The 18,480-nt window shown below is 46.0% G+C and overlaps 1 protein-coding gene across 1 annotated transcript in view; it reads left to right on the top strand.

Annotated features, from left to right (window-relative positions):
- LOC138259971 (uncharacterized) overlaps window positions 1-18,480 on the top strand; it is a 601,590-nt gene that overhangs the window by 257,446 nt on the left and 325,664 nt on the right. Inside the window, exon 7 of the mRNA XM_069207983.1 lies at window positions 4,169-4,276. Coding sequence (XP_069064084.1) covers window positions 4,169-4,276 — 108 coding nt within the window. The remainder of the gene's footprint in view (window positions 1-4,168; window positions 4,277-18,480) is intronic.

Below are 18,480 nucleotides of genomic sequence, written 5' to 3'. Positions count from 1 at the left end.
TCATTAGGATAATGAGAACCTATGCAACACCTCAGCCCAACCCCTTGGGGAACTTCACAAGCAGGATTTCAGAGAGCAAAGTCCAATCCTTTACCTCTTCAAGCAGACACAGCAGCAGGCCAGCACACCAAAGCAACAGGCGGAGTGGAAGGTCATCCTCACGCATCAAGCTTTTCTCCTTGCTTGAGGTTCCTCTTGATCCAGAAGTCTGGGACTTGGGGCCCACTACTTGTACTCATTTCTGCCTTTGAAGTAGGCACACTTGAAAGGAAAGTCTTTGTAGTGCACAAAACCCTGCCTCAGACACACACTATGGGGTTAGAGACTGTATTGTGAGGGGACAGGCACAGAACTGTTAAGCACGAAAATGTCCATTTTCTAAAAGTGGTACTTTCAAACTTACAATCTAAAAACCAACTTCACCAAAAGCTGTATTTTTAAATTGTGATTTCAGAGCCCCCAAATTCCATATCTTTATCTGCCCCCAATTGGACACAGCACTTAAGACATCTCAAGGCAATCCCCCCTGTTATCCTAGGAGAGAGACAGGCCTTGCAATAGTGAAAACCGAAGTTAGCAGTATTTCACTATCAGGACATGTAAAACACACTAGTATACGTCCTACCCTCATACACTGCACCCTACCCATGGGCCTACCTGGGTGATTTACATGTAGTAAAGGGGAATGTTTGAGCCTGGCAAGTAGATATACCTGCCAGGCTGAACTGGCAGTTTAAAACTTCATGCACAGACATTGCAGTGGCATGTTTGAGAATGGTTTACAGGACTACTCATGTGGGTGGCATAAGTGCTGCAGGCCCACTAGCTGCATTTGATTTGCAGGCCCTGGTCATCCCTAGTGCACTTTACTAGAGACTTGCTGGTAAATCAAATATGCCAAGCGTGGAAAAGCCAGTTACCAATATCATTTAGACAGAGAGCACTTGCACTTTAGCACTTGTTAGCAGTGGTAAAGTGCCCAGAGTATCAAAACCTGCAAAAAATTAATTACAGCACGGGATCCAAAAACAGAAGGTCACAAGCAAAAAGTACAGGTAAACAATGCCAAGAACTTCTAGGTCTAACAATGCTTTGTTGGAGTATTTCTCATTAACTCATACAGATAATAGAATCAATCCTGTTTTGCCTTGATCAACTGATGAATCGGGTCCTCCAGCAAGATGAGCCCTCCCCCTGATCACACCCCAGCCCACTGAGTCTCCAGATGACATCCATTAGCGCATAGCAGGCATTGTTATTCTAGCTACCAACAGCAAGCTCCAAGCAATGGATCAGCGACCCTGTGCTGTTCAGGTAGTAGTGTTGCTGGGCTGTGTGTCCTGCCTGGGTCGACCAGGGGACACTGCAGTTTCCTTCATTCCTCTAGAGGATAACACTTCTTCCTCATGCGTAGTGCTGTCATGCTGAATCAAGATGCGTGGACTAAGTCGACCCCCCCCCCCCCCCCCCCCCAAAGTCCAGTAGGTCACCTCTGCTGAGCTACAGATCCCCGAAAGGACAGATTGTACCACGTCAAGCCAGGTCCACAGTTCCTGAGGGTGGTCGAAAAAGTTTTTCTTCCTTGGGATGTCACATGTAGACCAGCAGGATAAAGCAATATGTACTTGAGGCCCATGTCTGAAAGTTTTTGCTTCACCTCCAGGAAGGACTTTATTTGGGTTTGCACTTTTTGGGGATAATTAGGATAAATAGCGATTTTGTGTTTCCCATAATGCCATGAAGCTGCCTACCTGGCAGCCCTGAGGACATTGTCCCTGTCTCCATAGTTTAAAATCCGAGCACTCAAGGCTGTAGCAGAAGGGCCCGATGAAGTTCTGGATGCCAGAGCCTTATGCGTCCGCTACACAGAGAACATTGCAGGCAGGCCCTGCAACTTGAGCACCTGCAGTATCTATTCTTCCAGGAAGCATTCTGCAGAGGTCCCCACTTAGGAAATCCCAGCAGGCATATGTTTCAGTGGGATCTCTCCTCTGCATCGTCCACCTGTTTCTCAAGGATCATTGCGGTCCCTGTCATGGTAGCCATTTGTGCCCAGAGATTCGTGCTCCTCAATGGTCACTTCTGCTGCATGGACTTTGTCAGACACTTTTCTCAGATCCTCTCTCAGGAGGTTTTGCAGCCTAGCCGTCTTCTAAATTCTTATACTATGCATATATATCCCCCCATCTAGTAGTTGGAAAGTGCTATTTGTTTTGCTTTAATTTTTTATTTATTTAATTTTGAATGAGTGTGTGAAAATAGATCCTTTTGGCTTGGGCTATAACCTCCTTTGTGTTTGTGTGCAAGCTCTCAGTTTATATTTTCCTCTCCGATGTAGCTCTAGATCTGTGTATTGCCACCAGCAAATCTGCATAGGTGGACTCCTCCACCAGTGGAGGGTTACTTCCCATGAGGAGGGCTTACCTTCCTTCCTGTGTTGGTCATGTGGGGACCTGAAGCATAATGTTTTGCATGATGGTGTTGATGTGGCGAAACCTTGAAGCCCTGCTCTGCCCCATATTGTCTCCATCGTGGGGCACTGAAGCAGGGCATTAGGGCCGCACTACTCCAGGAGGGAGGCACCAGCCAGTGTGAGCGACCAGCATCAGCCCCGACACACTCTCCAGGACTGGCGTTAGCAGTCACCCTTGTCAGGCGAAGCTCACTGTGAGCATCACACATGAGCGAGACCATGGCCAACCCGCTGAATCTGTTTCTCGTTGGTTCGAGGCCTCACTACTCCACAGGCCCACACCACATAGTAATTCCATTAGTGATCCCAGTCCGTACTCTGACTCCCCATCTGAGACAAGGGAGATGCGGCTCCAACACCTCAGATCATTCACAGAGGTGGGGACAGCAGTCTCAGAGTGGGAGCAGTGGTGGTCCCTAGTGGTTGGCCAGGATAACTGCAGAACTGTGACAGTCATGCAGGGGATCTCTCTAGAAACGGGTGTTGTTGGCCAGCTTGGGGAAGATCTCCATCTTGAGAAAAATACCATACAGAAATCCATAATTAACAACCTTATACCAACTCAAAAGTCCTGACAATTAACGTTTTCCTTTGCTATTTTAAAACTTGTTCAAGAACGACCTAGTTGCCTTGACTTGGGTGGCACCAAATGTTTTTTTTTCTTTCAGCCACTCCTCAGGATAAACATGTGCTCTACTGTTGCAAGCACATTCAGATTATAAAACTCCTTCTGGACCACTAACATCTTTCTTTTGACTACTGTTGCGTTACTCCAGTAGGGAACACCAAGAATATCTTATGTTTAACTCCTTCTCTGTTACGTACAGTTTCGTGTATCCTGGATCTTTTACTATCATCATAATTCTCTTCACCACCCTCATTGCCATCTCCTGGGTCCTTGCATAGCCTTATTATCATTTACAGGCTAGAACCACTCCCCTAACCCCTCTCCAAAAAAACATATCTGAGGTGCATGTATTGGGTAAAACAATCATGAAGTATGTCTGTGCTTGAAATTGACAGAGCCATGAAAAATCCTGCTTTTCCATCCTGTATTTATGCTCTGACAGGGTTCCTGTCAGAGCACATTAGACAAGAGACTCTTGAGTCAGTCTGCTGTCTTTAAGTCTTTCTCATACTGCACTGCTGCATTTTGCATTTGAGTTGCCATGTCTCGAAATTTCACCTGTTCAGCTTAAACAAATCAGTACACAGATCTCTCAGGGCAAAGGCTTCATAAGCCTGCTCCTTGTCTTCCCTCTGTTACCATATTTCTCTCTATTGTGAGGTTCAAACCCTACTCTCCCATCTCCGCTACTTCACAGTCTTTGTACAGAATAATGGATCCTGCCTCCTTACAGTCAGTTCTGCTTTTCATTGATTCTTCTCTGGAAACGTTCTAGGACCATAGCTCGAGGTATCGTGAGCAGTTTATCCTACAGGGAACTAGCTCTATTTAAAGCGCTATCTTGTGTAATATAAAATGTATGCCTTTTATTTATGTATCTGTTTTAGGTTAACTTGTTCCAGTGTTTCTACAAATGTGTGTAAATATTAAGCACAACAATGGCTTAAGTGACAAAATTTAAACAAACTGCCTTGTAAATTTGTATTGTAAAATAGTTATTCACAGACTTTTAAGAACGGCCACCCTTGTTATAATGTAACCTCTAGTTTTTGTTATTTTCTTGCCAGAGTGATGTGGACGTGCAGAAAATGCGGGAGCTCATTATTTCTCTCCGGGAGCAGTTGTACAAGCAGAATGAAGCAGAAGTCAGCAGGCGCTGGACCTTTGAAGAAGCTGTAGGTGGAGTATGCACCTACAGAACATAGTTATCTGGCACTGTTTACCATAACTTAGTCACTCTGTCATTACGACATCACACTTAAAAATATAATCAACAATTCTCTCACATGCATCATTTCAAGGTTTTTGAAATAAAAACAGGTGGGAGTTAAATGTGGCTTAGCACCTTAGGGTTGGGACTAGAGGTGAAAGCACCGTAATTCACTAATTTCATGTTCCCTTAGTTTTTATAGTAGAGGCTGATTTTAACAAATGAGTCTACCTTTAGCCCCCTCTCAACTTTAGTTTCTTAGAGAACATATGTAAAGATATATCTGCAAACATACTGACTTGAAAAACAACATTAAAAACTGAGTAAGTGTTCTGGCTCAACTCGATACACCACTGAAATTTGCCAGTGATGCTTATCAGCACACAAAAAACGCACCATAATTTGCACGACCCGCCATGTTGATATCTATTTTTGTCTTATGAGCATGTAGTGTCCCTTGAGTTCAGACTTTTTTTTGTATATTGCTGACCATAAGTGGAGAATCTCAGGGGTTTGTTGTTTTTGTGCCAGATTCATAACTGTGGTTTGTTTCATTGAATTTAATTGCTTTTATGATGTACATAATTTCCAGCCTCTGCTTCAAGGGGCTGATGTCTTCAATTTTTTTGTGGAAGCCTATTTGCTCAGCACATCCCTATATCTCGGCCTTACATGCTGTGTTTTTTATTTTTATGCTTTGTGAAAGTCGCACTTGACTACATTTTTCACATTTGGCAGTAAAACTTATTGCCTTGAAATGTCAGCTTGCATAATCTCCTTCTGACTCTTCAGTCATGCTCTTTACTCCTAAGGTTTTTTTTTTTAATAAAAAAAAAAGCTTCATTTTACCATGCCTCTGACTTTAACCTGGTACTCCACTTGGGTCGGGTCCCTGTGAAGGTGGCCACTCATGACTGCAGAATTTATTTTTCCCCATAGTACGAAACACACTAGTTTATGCGGAAACACAAGTGTCAAGATGGCCCTAAATTTTTTTTTAGTACCCATCAATCATGTTTGTCAAAAGATTCAAAATGGTGATTGACAGGAGTAGCAAGTTGTGACTTGCTAGTTAAGACTGCGGAGATATACAAGTGGTAACCCTTTAAATGCATCTAGTTTTTAATTCTTCTATCTGAAAAACTACTGAACAGATTTACATCAAACCGTCTGGTGTAGAGTTATAGTTAGAGAACATCTCTGCTACTCCACATGGAGGCAGGCACGGTTGGTGCTGAGTCCGTCACAGATCTTCAGTTCTTGCCTTTTGTGTCTTTGGAGTGTTGTCTTTCTTCAGGTCAGAGGAGATCTGCTTTCCTGCTGGAAAGGGCTCCCCTAAATACTACATTTAGGGGTGTTCCGGGGAGTGTAAGGTAGTAGCCAATGGGCTACTGATCCTTGGGGTCACTACACCCTCGATATGACCACTTCCTGTGGGAATTGAGCATAACCCTCTCCCAGAGTTCCTAAACCTGCCAACTCCAAGAAGGCAGATTTCTAAATGTTATGTCCACATCAGACAGCTCACCTTAGGGGTGGGACTGACCTGAGGGGTAGGCACACCTCTCTGATTACTAAATTTCCCACCTGTCCCGGTGGCAAATGGGCCATGGGGCAGAGGGGTTGGCATCTCTCCTTTGAGTGAAGCCAGATCTGCATACTAAGGACAGTAGGTGTCTTTGAATCTCCTTGCCCTGGAATGCAGATTCGTAGGTCATCCTGTTGGGTGGGGTATGTAAAAACCTCGCTCAGAGCAGGCTTTGCTTCTGACCACCCGAGGGCAAAGACTGTCACCCCAAGGTGCCAGAATCTTGTCTGGTGGTGGCAGGCTGGCTACAACGAGTCAGTCCCCACACGGGTAGTTGGTAGGTTTTCAGGGAGAACCTCTAAGGTGCTCTCTGGGTGCAAGTATTAATAAATCTATCAATGGCATCAGTGCATGTTTATTAATGCGAGATGTCTGATACTAAACATCCCTATTTTTAGTGAAGCCATCATGTAGCTGTGGAAGTCGTAGAGACCAGTGTCCAACTCATTTGTCTAAAATGCCTTCCCTGTTCAGTCACTATGTCCAAAAATCGATGAAGACAAAGCAGGGGCACTTCTGCCCTTGCAGATTTGTCCTCGCAAGTAATATAATGTACCCTGCCGTTTGGCTGTAAGGCCTGCTTTAGAGTTGACATACATACATTACATGCGGTTTTAAGGGGACATAGCACACAGGCTGATTGCCATGTTGTGTTTTCTTTTTTTAGCTGCACCAAGGCATGCAGCCTGCAGTGGCAGTCTGCTTGTGCTAGGTTAGGGGTTCCTGAGAATGGCACAATACATGTTGCAGCTCTTGGGGACCCTCTTTGGTATCCATGCCCTAGGTAGCTGGGGTACCATTTACTTGGGACTTACAGGGGGTCCAAAGGTATTGCCAATTTGCAAACAGTTGCGCAGTTTTAGGGAAAGGGATCTGGGACGTGGTTAGCAGGAACCAAGTACACTTTCAGTCAAAAATGCATGGAATACCAGGCAAAAAGTGGGGGCGACTATATAAAAAAGGGGCACTTTCCTGCGCACACTTTAAGTAAAGTTCTGCTTCATGTCACATTTGGCATACATACATTTGGGCGGGAGCAAAATATTCTATGGGAGTTAAAATGGGAAAATGCGTCTTTATTTTTATCATGGTCCCCATCTTAGAACCCTGCTTCGTAGTAAGTGAAAACTCATGCTTAGAGTATCAGAAACATCCATCCTAATTTTAGCCTATGATATAATGGGGAAATGGCCAGTAGCAAGAGTTCATTTATCTGCTGATAAATGGGTGTTTTGACAGTCATTCCAGAGGTTGGTGATACAGGGCTGTGATAATAATGTCAGTATTTTATTATGTATGTTTTCAGGGTGTCCTCTTTTTCTTTAGTTGAATTGTTTTCTGAATGGGAAATGTGCTTTTGCTGTTTTCCCCTGGAAGGGATGGAATCAGCAGTATTTGAGAAATCATTTATGATTGCCTGAACTGTGATGTTTGATTGGACTAACATATAGATGTTTTTAGTATTCTGTAGTAGACCGTGCTTAATCCTGGGCTTTAGATAAAATATTATGTTAGCTTTTCTACATCTCTTGTTGACTTGTGGCGGCTGATATTGCCAGTTATTTTGTTGCGTGGTAAGTGATTAGGCGGTTGTTGGACTAACCTTCTGTTGAGGTGATGTTGGTAATGCTTATGGGCATCAAATTAATTATGATTAGTTAAGCATCAAACTATTTCTGTTATAAAAGCATGTGAAGTGTGGTTGACTTGTGAGTGAAACTCATTAGAGTGAAGGATCTTACGTGGTAATCTAATTGACCGTGTAGCTCAAATGTTTTGCAGAATCCTTCGGAAATGGCAAATTTTTGTTGATTCTATCACTTAGATTGTGTGTAACACACTGCAAAGCCTTCCTGCCGCTCGTTAAATTATGTACAGTTTGAAATGATACACAGTTTGTCTAAAGAACTAGCAAGAGTATGAAAAACACAGTAATGATTGAGTGTTATATATAACGCCGGTCTAAACAACTGTGAAAATAGTTCACCTTTGAATGTACCAGTAATTACGTTAATGCAACATCATTTTGATGGATAATTTGGACTGAAGTTTAGTCCCTATCCCAGCCTCCCCATAGGAATCCCTCAGCAGTGTCTGACAGACCAGTGGTGTCCACTATTGGGCAGCAGGAAAGATGGATTCTCACTGTCTGCCATTCAGTCATTACTTGATGACGCAATTCTCAAAATCTGTTGAACGGAGTCCCTATCCATCAGGAAATTTTGAAAGAGACAGTCATCACAGACGCCTTTCTTCTGGGATGGACTGCTTACTTGGAGAATCTGCAGATTCAGAGAACATAGTGAGAAAAGGAGACATGTAACCATGCAGTCTACTGAAATTGAGAGCAGTCCATATGGCTGTGAAGTCCTTCAATTTTACTATCAAGGTGAAGTCCCTCTTTGTTCAGATGAACAACACAACACTTTATCTGGACAAGCATGGAGGGACTTTCAAACCACTATCCCTGGATGCACAAAAAATCTGGAAATGGTCCATAGCAAGGGACTTATAAATCATGGTGGTTCTCCCTTTATTTAGAATTCAGGTACATTCACTCAGCAGATTGTCGCTGAGGACCCACTCGCAGTTTTCTTGAAACAAAGTTCTGTGTGGCATCCTTCACTACTGGGGCTTTCCACAGGAAATGCCTAGACTATGCCTCCTGGTACTGTCAACTGGGGTTGAAAGGGAGTGCCTTTTTGATAGACTGGTCAGAGTTGTTTCTTTACAAATTTGCTTGGATTCTGATGATCTCAACAATGTTCATCAGAATGTCTCATTGCAAAGCCAGAATGATCCCCATAGCTCGAAGTGGCTACCGGAGTAGTGGTTTGCAGACTTACATCTGTTGGAGCAACCTCACAGTAAGCTACAGTGCTGACTGGGTCTAATTAACAAATTTGAAGACTAGATCCGACATCCCACCCTTCCTTTGTTGAAGTTAGTGGCTTGGATCCTGAACTCCTACAACATTACGATTTAAATTTTCCACCGGACTTAATGTACATTTTGAAAAAGGCAAAGCGTCCTTCCACCAAAACATCATCCACTTACGATTTTCTATAGCTACTACTTCCAAACCAACAACGATCCTTCCAGATGTTGAAAGAAGTCATAGTCCTGTATCTTCTGCCTTTAGCAAAATCTGAGTTACATTTTTCATCAATTAAGGTACTACTGCAGATTTCGATACTTATAGGACATCAACTTCACTAACCTTTTTCTTTAGAATACCTATAGTAAACAATTTCTTAGAGGGTATTTGAAAGTGTTTCTCCTGCTAGGTCTCTGTCTCCATATTGGAAGCTTAACTTTGCCCTTTCTATGCCTACACATAAAGCATCTGTTTGTGACATGCATAGCTTTAGATACACATGCTGTGCATATACTCCTGCTATCTAGTGGTGGACTCTGAAGTCTGCAAGTTTTTTCTACGCAGAAGTCTTTTTGAGTGATGAGGTACTGTGACTCCACTTATAGCTGGTAATGCGCATGAGCATTGGCTCCATTCTTGAATGTTTTTTTCTCCACTGTCAGCTTCAGATGTGTCCCTTTGAACTCCGGTTCAACGCCATGTGGGGTTCTCGCCAGGGCTGCTCAGTTCCATTCGTTGCTGGAGGAGTCTGCTATCACACATTTGTTTTTTCCTACCAAGTACTTGCTTCGACTATGTTTTCTGCAGATCAGGCACTTTCCGATGCCTTGCCCTGGGGTCTGCCCCCTCGGACCTTCTACTCCATCTCCGACCCATGAGAATGTTCTAGTTATGAAAAAAAGACTCTGTTTAATTTTGCCCCAAGTGTCACTCAAAGTACCTGAGGGCAGACCGCCATCTATTCTGTAACTTCTGTTTGTCTCCTGACCTCTTTGGGAACCAAGACATTAAGGATGACCAGCAGAAGGAGACCACCAGTGGCAAGGTAGAGGATCTCTCATCAGCTGAGGGTTCCGACATGAAGGACAAGCCCATGCCGGTGCAACAACAGTCCAAAGTGGCTGCAGTGAGTACTTCCACGCAACAGGCGATGCCTTTCCAGTATTTACATCCTCGGGAGGTTGGTGCCTCGAGCTCCGAAAGCACTCATGAGGCTTCTGGGTCACAACTGCCGCAGGGCCATGGTTGGCACCAAATGGAGGGTTTGGACTCAATGTGCACACATTTTGGTGCCGAAGCCTGCCTCTAAGCCTCTTCCATCCACCTCGGCAGCTGCATCTGCTCCAGCTCCGAGACCTATTTTGGAGCTGAAGACTTCAGATTTGAAAGCAGGCTTGGCTCTGCATGGTCCTTGAAAAATGTTGGCTCCCAAGAAGGCACCATCCACACCCGCCTTTTCTGATGCCTCAGAGGACTTTGAACATCCATTTCTTCAGTGCCTCCATGAGGACAGCGTTGTACCCACATTCAACCTAGCACTGTTGGATCCTGGCCAGGAGGAAATTAAGTTTTGAAGAAACTTTTAAATCCCCTCCCCCCCTAATAATCAGCACCACCATGATAAGGGCACCTCTCCTAAACCACTGCCACCTCTGCTTACTTCTCCTACTACCCCCCCTTCCCTTCTCTGCCTCCTGAACCACTCCCCACTAGGCCCACCTCATCACAGAGATATCTTCCTTCTGGTAGTGGGGAAAGTCCAAAGTCTCCTATGTCCTATATGACCTGCCTTATGATACACTCCCACATGCGGGCCCTTAGGATGACTATGATGTAACCCCCCCCCGTAGCTGATATGGACTGTGATCCATATCCAGCTCAGCTGTCACCCTCCGGATGACACCACTTCATATCATGAAGTGCTCAATTGTGGAGCCCCCTTTCACAAGATGGAAATGCACAAGCAACCTGAAAAGGAGATCTACCTTATGGAGACCTTCTCCTCCACCAATAGGTCAGTGCAGTTCTTGCCTGTGCTGAAGGTATGCTTTGAGTGCATGACATCTTTAAGGAGACAGTAAAGGGTGCATGTTGTCACCCCAAGGGTAAATAAAAAATATAAGGCCTCACTCTCTTACCTCCCTTACATCAGGTGTCAGCTTCCACCAGATTTATTGGTAGTACACAAACAAGCCTATTGTCAGGGTAAAGGTGGTGACCCCCCCTCCCCTCCCTCCCCCCCCGATTGAGAGAAATTGACACAGATGGCTTGTGTGTCACCACTCAGCCTGCCACACATTCGTGGATGGCCAAATCGGTAGGCCTGCCCTCTCTGTATGACAAGATCTAATTCCGCATCTTCTTTAGCAATATAAGAAACATTACCAAAAGTTGGTATCGGAAGGAAAAAACATTTCAAACATCAAGATCAGGTGCGCACTAGATGCAACAGTCACTCTGCACATGAAGTCAACACTAGTGTCCTCCTCTGCGGACATACATGGCTGCACGCGTCTGGCTTCAGTTCGAAGGGCCAGCATCCTCTCCTCAACTGGCCTCTAGATGGTGAGCACCTTTTTGGAAGCCAAGTTGGTGAGATGTTGGAAAAAGTTAAAAAGAACCTATAGAAAGCCACCTTCAAAGCGCACCTTAGCATGGTGAGGCCAAATCCACTACCCCAGACAGCAACAACAACAACCACCACCCTGGGGTTATTATAAGGTAGGATATAGAGGCAACAAGATTTGAGGCCTGTGAAAGGATGCAGCTGCCAAAAGGACTGCACTTACTAAGCAGTGACTCTCTTACCCTTCCCTTGACTATCTAATACCTGTTGGGAGAAGATAACAGCGGTGTCTGGCCCGCTGAACAGAGATCACATAATTCTAGATCATGCAGTGGAGGGATACTGCCTAGAAGTCTCACAACCACCACCAAACACAGTGCACACAAGCTCTCCCCAGAACGTCAGCACCGGCCCCAAAAGGAAATGCACACATTACTCCACAGAGGGGCTGTAGGGTGTACTCCTTGTACTTTCTGATCCACAAAAAAGATGGGTCCTTAAGGCCCATCCTGGACCTGAAGCTACTCGCCAAGTACATCCTATCGGATTGTTTACGCATGGCGACACTCCAATATGTAATTCCACTGCCACAGCAAGGCGACTTCATGAACGCTCTCGACCTAAAATATGCCTGCTTACACAAACCCATCCACCCTGAGGTAAGTGATCAGCATTACGAATTCAAAATGCCGTCCTTCGGAGTAACCACAACTCACAGATTATTTAGAAGATGCATTGCAGTGGTAGCCGCTTACCATAGAGGGAATGACGTCCACGTCTTCCCTTATCTGGACGACAGACTGATCAAGAGCGCCACACATCAGCAATGCCTAATACACACCCAAGCCGACACATCTCTTGAACAGCTTAAGCTTCACCATCAAAGGAACCAAATTCCATCTCCATCCTATCCAAGTACAGCCCTTCTAGGATCCATAATCCCAAGTAGAGAAAGCATTCCTCATCCCAGCAAGGGTGCAAGGTTTTCAAACTCGGGTAACAGTCCTGGCAATCATGCTCCTTCTAGGCAAAATGGCCTCTTGTATAGATACAGTAATGCACACCAGGTAACATATTCATTGCAGGAGTGCCTAGCAACATAATGGCACAAGCAGAGGGTCAATTGAAGGATCTAGTGTTGATCTGGGGCCGTATTCGTAGCTCTCTGCAGTGGTGAAATGCCAGTAATCTGTTGCAGGGACAGCCGTTCCTCTGCCCAATTCCCCAAGTGACCATCACCATGGACGCCTCCCTGTTTGTGTGGGGGGGCACACTTCAAGACCTGACTTTACATGATGTGTTGACATTTGATCAATGGGACCTCCATATCAGTCATTTTGAGTTGTTGGTGTAGGAAAGTACCCTCTTTAAGGCATGGTTTACCCCCTCTTGTTGACTGCTGTCAGTGTTTAGACTATTTTGGTTGTTTAGAACTTTGCACCCCCCCAGTTGGCATACTGGTACCCCCATATATGTCCCTAGTATATGGGATTCGCCTTGGGCTGCAGCATGTATTGTGCCACCGATGGGAGCCCATGCAAAAGGTGTCTGCAGGCTTGCCATTGCAGCCTGTGTGAAAAAGTACATGCATCATTTCACTACAGGTCACTGCACCAGGGCACTGTAAGTCACCCCTATGGTAGGCCATCCTAGCCCAGTGGGCAGGGTGCAGGTACATGTGTGTGAGGGCACCACTGCATGAGAGGTGCCCCTACGAACACCAGTTCCATTACACTGGACTTCTTTAGTGCAGGGAAGCCATTTTTCCCGTGTCTTGGATAGTTCCGGTGTCCAGCTCATAATGGTGTAACTCCGAACCTGGGCATGTTTGGTATCAATCATTTTGGAATCATACCCCAATACTGTTGCCAGTATCAGTTGTATGATTCCATGCACTCTGGGCGTTCCTTAGGGAACCCCCAGCATTGCTCCCACTAGTCTTCTGGGGTTTTCTGGGTAGACTGTGCTGCTGCCACCCCTCAAACTGGTTTCTGCCCTCCTGCTGCTTGACCAGCTCAAGCAGAGGAAGGGAGAGCAAAGGATTTCCTGTGGGAGAGGGTGTCAACACCCTCTTCCTTGGAAATAGGTGTGAGAAGGCTTGGGAGGGGTAGCCTTCCCAGGACACTGGTATGCTTTGAAGGGCACATTCGGTGCCCTCCTTGCATAAACCTGTTTGCACCAGTCCAGGGACCCCGTGTCCCTGCTCGGACGCAAAACTGGACTATGGAAATGGGAGTGACCCCTCCCCACCTTAGGGGTTGTTCCCAGAGCTCCTCCAGGTGGCCTCTTGATTCTGTCATCTTGAATACAAGGTGGGCAGAGGCCTCTTGGAGCATCTGAAGTGCCACGTCAGGTAGGTGACGTCACGGCCCCCTCCTGATAGGTGGCCCCTTCCTGGGCAATTTAGGGTCTCTCTCTTGGGTGGGGTCCTCAGATTTGACGTGCAAGATTCCAGCAGGACTCCTGCATCGTTTACTTCATCTTCTGGCCACTGGGACTGCAACAGGACCCTCCAGGAACCGACAATCTGCAACTCCAGTGACGCCTCCACTCTGCAACATTGTTTCTCCGTCTCCTTCCAGCAACTTCAACATTTGCCTGGCTGTGCATCCTCTGAGAAGCAGAGTCTTCAGCCTGCACAAGAATTAAGAAGGAATCTCCCTTGGAGTGAAGGAGTCACTCCCCTGCATCCGTAGGCACCAACTGCAATGATGACCGGCTGCGTGAATCTTCTCTCCTCTGGAACTGTGTGGATGGTGCATCACAGGTGGTAGTCTCGAGTGGTCACCAGGGTCCTCTTTATCAGCTGTCCAACCTGGGAGACGGTAAGCCCTTGCCTCTCCTTGCAGGACAAGTACCCCTGTGCACCGTGACTCCTGCATCCACCTAGGCTTATTTGTTCCTCCTCCAAGGGCTATTCAAGTGCTGTGTAGCCCTGGCCCCTAGCACGTCTTCCTGCAACACTGTCTCCTGCTCTAGTGACGTGGGACACTTCTTCAGGTGTGCTGAGTGGGTCTCACTGCGACTCCTGTGCCTGCTGCCCATGGTTCACCTGTGGGGGATGCCTCCTCTTCTTGTAACTCTCCCAGCTGCTGAGAATCACCCCGGGCTCCCCTCCTTGTGTCGATTCCCTTGGACCTTGCTGGTCCTCTTCAGCCTTACAAAACCAGTTTCTCCGCCAATAGCATTTGCCAAGTCTTGTTGGTGGGTTTTCAGCACCACTGACCGACTGCATCACGACCGCTGACGTGGAACATCACTTCTAGAACTCTTCTGCTCCAGTGTTGCACTGCTGACCTTCTTCTTCCACCGTAGACCTGGTCCTGCATCCACAGATGGGTGGGTTGTGGCTCCTGCCACAACCGGACACTTTATCACAAACTGGACTAGGTCCTCTTCCTTTGCAGGTCCCCTACTGTGAAGATCCAGCTTTGAGTTCTTCCAATCTTGTCAGGGACTTGCACAATCATTATCCAAAGTCCTCCTGTTGGTTTTGTAGAAAACCAGGTACTTACCTCTGCTCTCCTGGTCGCTGGGGGTCATCCTGGTACTTACGTTTTGGGGTCCCTAGCTCCTGCATATCCCTTCTCTTAATTCCACATCCTTGGGTGGGGGACAGCCTTTCACATTCTACTTTCTTACTATATGTTTTCCAGTTGTGGCATTGCCTTTACTGTATTTTAGCATTTGTATTTCTATAATAAAGTACCTTTATTTTTGTAACACTGTGTGAATCTTTCATGTGTGTAAGTGCTGTGTGACTATAGTGGTATTGCATAAGCTTTGTATGTCTCCTAGATAAGTCTTGGCTGCTCATCCACAGCTACTTCTAGAGACCCATGGCTTCCTAGACACTGCCTACACTTCATTAATAGGGGATACCTGGACCTTGTGTAAGGTGATAACACCATAGGTGCTCACCACACACCAGGCCAGCTTCCTACAGTTGGCAATACAGTTAACCTTCGGGGCCTTCCTCTCCCTCATTAAATACATACTTTAAATCCAGAAACAGGGTGGCACGCACTCTCTTCAGTTGTCGATCCTAGCACAGGGCATTGGAAGTAGACAATTCATCACAGTCTATTACCTCATACAGTACATATCCGTGGTGGACAATGACTTTGCAGACCTGCTCAGCTCGATGCTTCAACAAGTGCATCTGCAAGTCCACATGTGGGGACTCCACCCTCAGATCCTACTCCTGTATTCTACCTTTGGGTGTTCTCTCTCATAGACATGTTCGCTTCCACTGAAAACGCAAAATGCCCAAACTTAGCCATCAGGTTTTCACACCCACACTCCATGGGCAGTGCAGGTTGGATCATCTGGTCAAGGATATTTATCTACAATTTTCCACTTCTTCTACTTCTTCCATTTGTGGTGTGGAGGCTCTGGGAAACCTCCCTCACCCTCATTCTAGTAGCCTGAACCTGGACCAGGCAGCCCTGGTTCACCACATTTCTTGACTTTTTCTAGTGCCCCACAAGAAACAACCCAACAGACCCGAATTCCTCTCCCAAAATCAAGGTACTTTCAGACATCCTAACCACATACATCTCAATTTAGCGATTTAACTCTTGACGTCCTAAAATTTGTGTACCTTAATCTGCCTGCAGAATGTGACCGTTCATGAACAGGCCTAAAGGTCTACTACCACTGTAGGAAGCTGGCCTGGTGTGCAGTTGATAACTATTGTGTTTGCACCTTATACCAGGTCCAGGGCCTATTAATGCACAGTGCCTAGGAAGCCATGGCTCTCTAGTGGTAGCTGTGGTGAGCAGCCAAGACTTATCTGGGAGGAGTGTAAAGCACTTGCACTAACACAGTAGTCACACATTAACTTATCTCACATAAATAGAACCACGCAATGTTGCAAAAACAAAGATACTTTATTACAGTAACACTGAACTAGATCACTGTAGGCAAACCCCTGACTAGAGGTAAGTATACATTATATTCACACAGTAAGTACTAGGAATTAGCACAGAAAAACAGCAAGCATTGGCAATTAATAGCAGAAAATAGCTAGGGCCCTACAAGGGGGAACCAAATAATATACTAAAATAGTGGAATGCGAAGTTAGGTCCCCCACCTAAGGATGTGGAATAGTTAGTAGGGAGATGGGAGAGCTTGGAACCCCAAGAGGTGAGTATCTAGCAGACCCCCAGCGATCAGGGGAGCAGAAGTAAGTTACCTGATCTTCCCATAGACTAAGAACGGGACTTGGAAAAATACGTTTGCAAGAATCAGACCAGTCCAGTGGAACCCAACAGTAGATTCTGTATGAAAAGAATCTGCAAAAGAAGGGGAAAATGTTCAATACACACAGGAGTGTTTAGGTGGGGCAGGAGCCACTTCCCTCTCTTCTGTGGGTGAAGATCCAGGTTGACAGTGGAAGATGAAGGCCAGCTGTGGAGCTCAGGAGCTGCAGTGGAGTCCCTGAAGTTGTGCAGAACCTGTCCCACGCTGGTCTCCGGGTCGCAGACAGGTCAGTGGTGAGGAGGACCACCAACTAACCTTGGCAAGTGCAAATCTGGACAGAAGAGGATTTGCAGCTAAAGGTGACCAGCAAGGTCCAGGTGACTACACCCTTGGAGGAGAGTCTGGGCTGACCCTCAGCAGTCAGGAGAGCCAGAAGAAGCAGTTCTAACCCTCACAGGGAACCCATGGCAGCAGACACAGTACGTTTCAGTGAGGCCAAGTCAGCACATTTGGAGAGGAGTCCCAAATTGCTGGAACAGCAGTGAGGAGATTGTCCTTGCAAGGATGAAGTGCTGGAGGCTAGGGCTACTTTGAGCCTGAAGATCCCTTGGAGCAGTTGTCAGTAAGCCTTGGTTGCTGCAAGGGTTGTGGGGCACAGGGATTCTGTCCTGCAAGGAGAGGCAAGGGCTCACCGTCTCCCAAGTTGGACGGAAGGCAGAGAAGACCCCTCAGAACAACCACCTGTGTTGGAGGATGCGCGCAGTTCCAGCGGAGATGAGATCCCAGCAGCCGCTCATCGTTGCCCACGGATGCAGGGGTGACTCCTTCATTCCAAGAGAGATTCAGTCTTGCTTCTTTGGTGCAGCTGAAGTCTTGCCGACCCCAGAGGATGCACATCTGTGGAAATGTTGTAATTGCTGGAAGGAGCCGAAGAAACAATGTTGCAAAGCGAGGTCCTCTCGGGATTTGCAGGCTTGTTTGGTTCCTGTCAAGATCAGCAGTGGTTCCAGTGGCCAGGAGCAGAAGAGGTTGATGCAGAGGAGTCCTGGTGGAGTCTTGCACACCAAATATGGGGACACACCTACAAGGGAGTCCCTAAATAGCCCTAATAGGCCAAATAGGCTTGATTGGTGCTTTGGAAAAAGGTATGTCTGATGCCATACGTCCGATCTTCGTATTAAAAGTGGGCCACACTTATTTATTGTGCAAAGCATTACTTAACTCCAGTAGGCCATAGTGGGTTATCACCTTGTGTTACATTTATTCTATGTACCGGAGTAGGAAAGGGTTTTGGTGTTGGTCTCCCTCTCTGAAAATCCCCGAGAGTTTTCATTGTAAAGATTCTGGTTTCTCCCTATTGAGAGGAGTTGTATGTTGTTTGACGAACTGTATTTTTCTACATATTAATTTTATAACTCATGATAATTGCCAGTTTTGGGTTACTTGAATAAGCCTGTGTTGGGTATGATGTCAAGTAAAAGAATGATGTCATCCCAGCACCAAATTGGAGACAAAAACATAACATTAAAAGGAAATTGGGCATAGATTGTGTATTTTGCTCAGCATATGTCAAAACCTGTTACACCCATGATGACATCACTCCTGTAACACAATCCAGAATCAAACCAAGCATTCTGATAGATACTTCTAACTGCAGATTTCTCCACTTTTGAATATTCCCCCTGGTTCAGACTGGATCTGGAAACTTTTTGAGCAGTACCTTTACCCTGGTAAGTGCCACCATGCAGCTTCGCATTGAGGCCGTTTCTCTCCCGAAATGATGTGTGGGGCCATATAGACTCCTCTCCTGCAAGAAGTCAGTTTATTTCTTTATATGCCACCAAATTTAGATCCAGAGCCACCTCTGGTCTCCTTTGAGACCCTTTACCCCACATTTCAGAGTGCAAAGAACATCTCCCCACCCAAAACGAC

This window comes from Pleurodeles waltl, chromosome 9, assembly GCF_031143425.1.
Source record: "Pleurodeles waltl isolate 20211129_DDA chromosome 9, aPleWal1.hap1.20221129, whole genome shotgun sequence".
In the NCBI taxonomy this organism is placed as follows: Eukaryota; Metazoa; Chordata; class Amphibia; order Caudata; family Salamandridae; genus Pleurodeles; species Pleurodeles waltl.
Note: the sequence above shows the minus strand (reverse complement) of the source record. Positions and strands in the feature narration are given on the sequence as shown.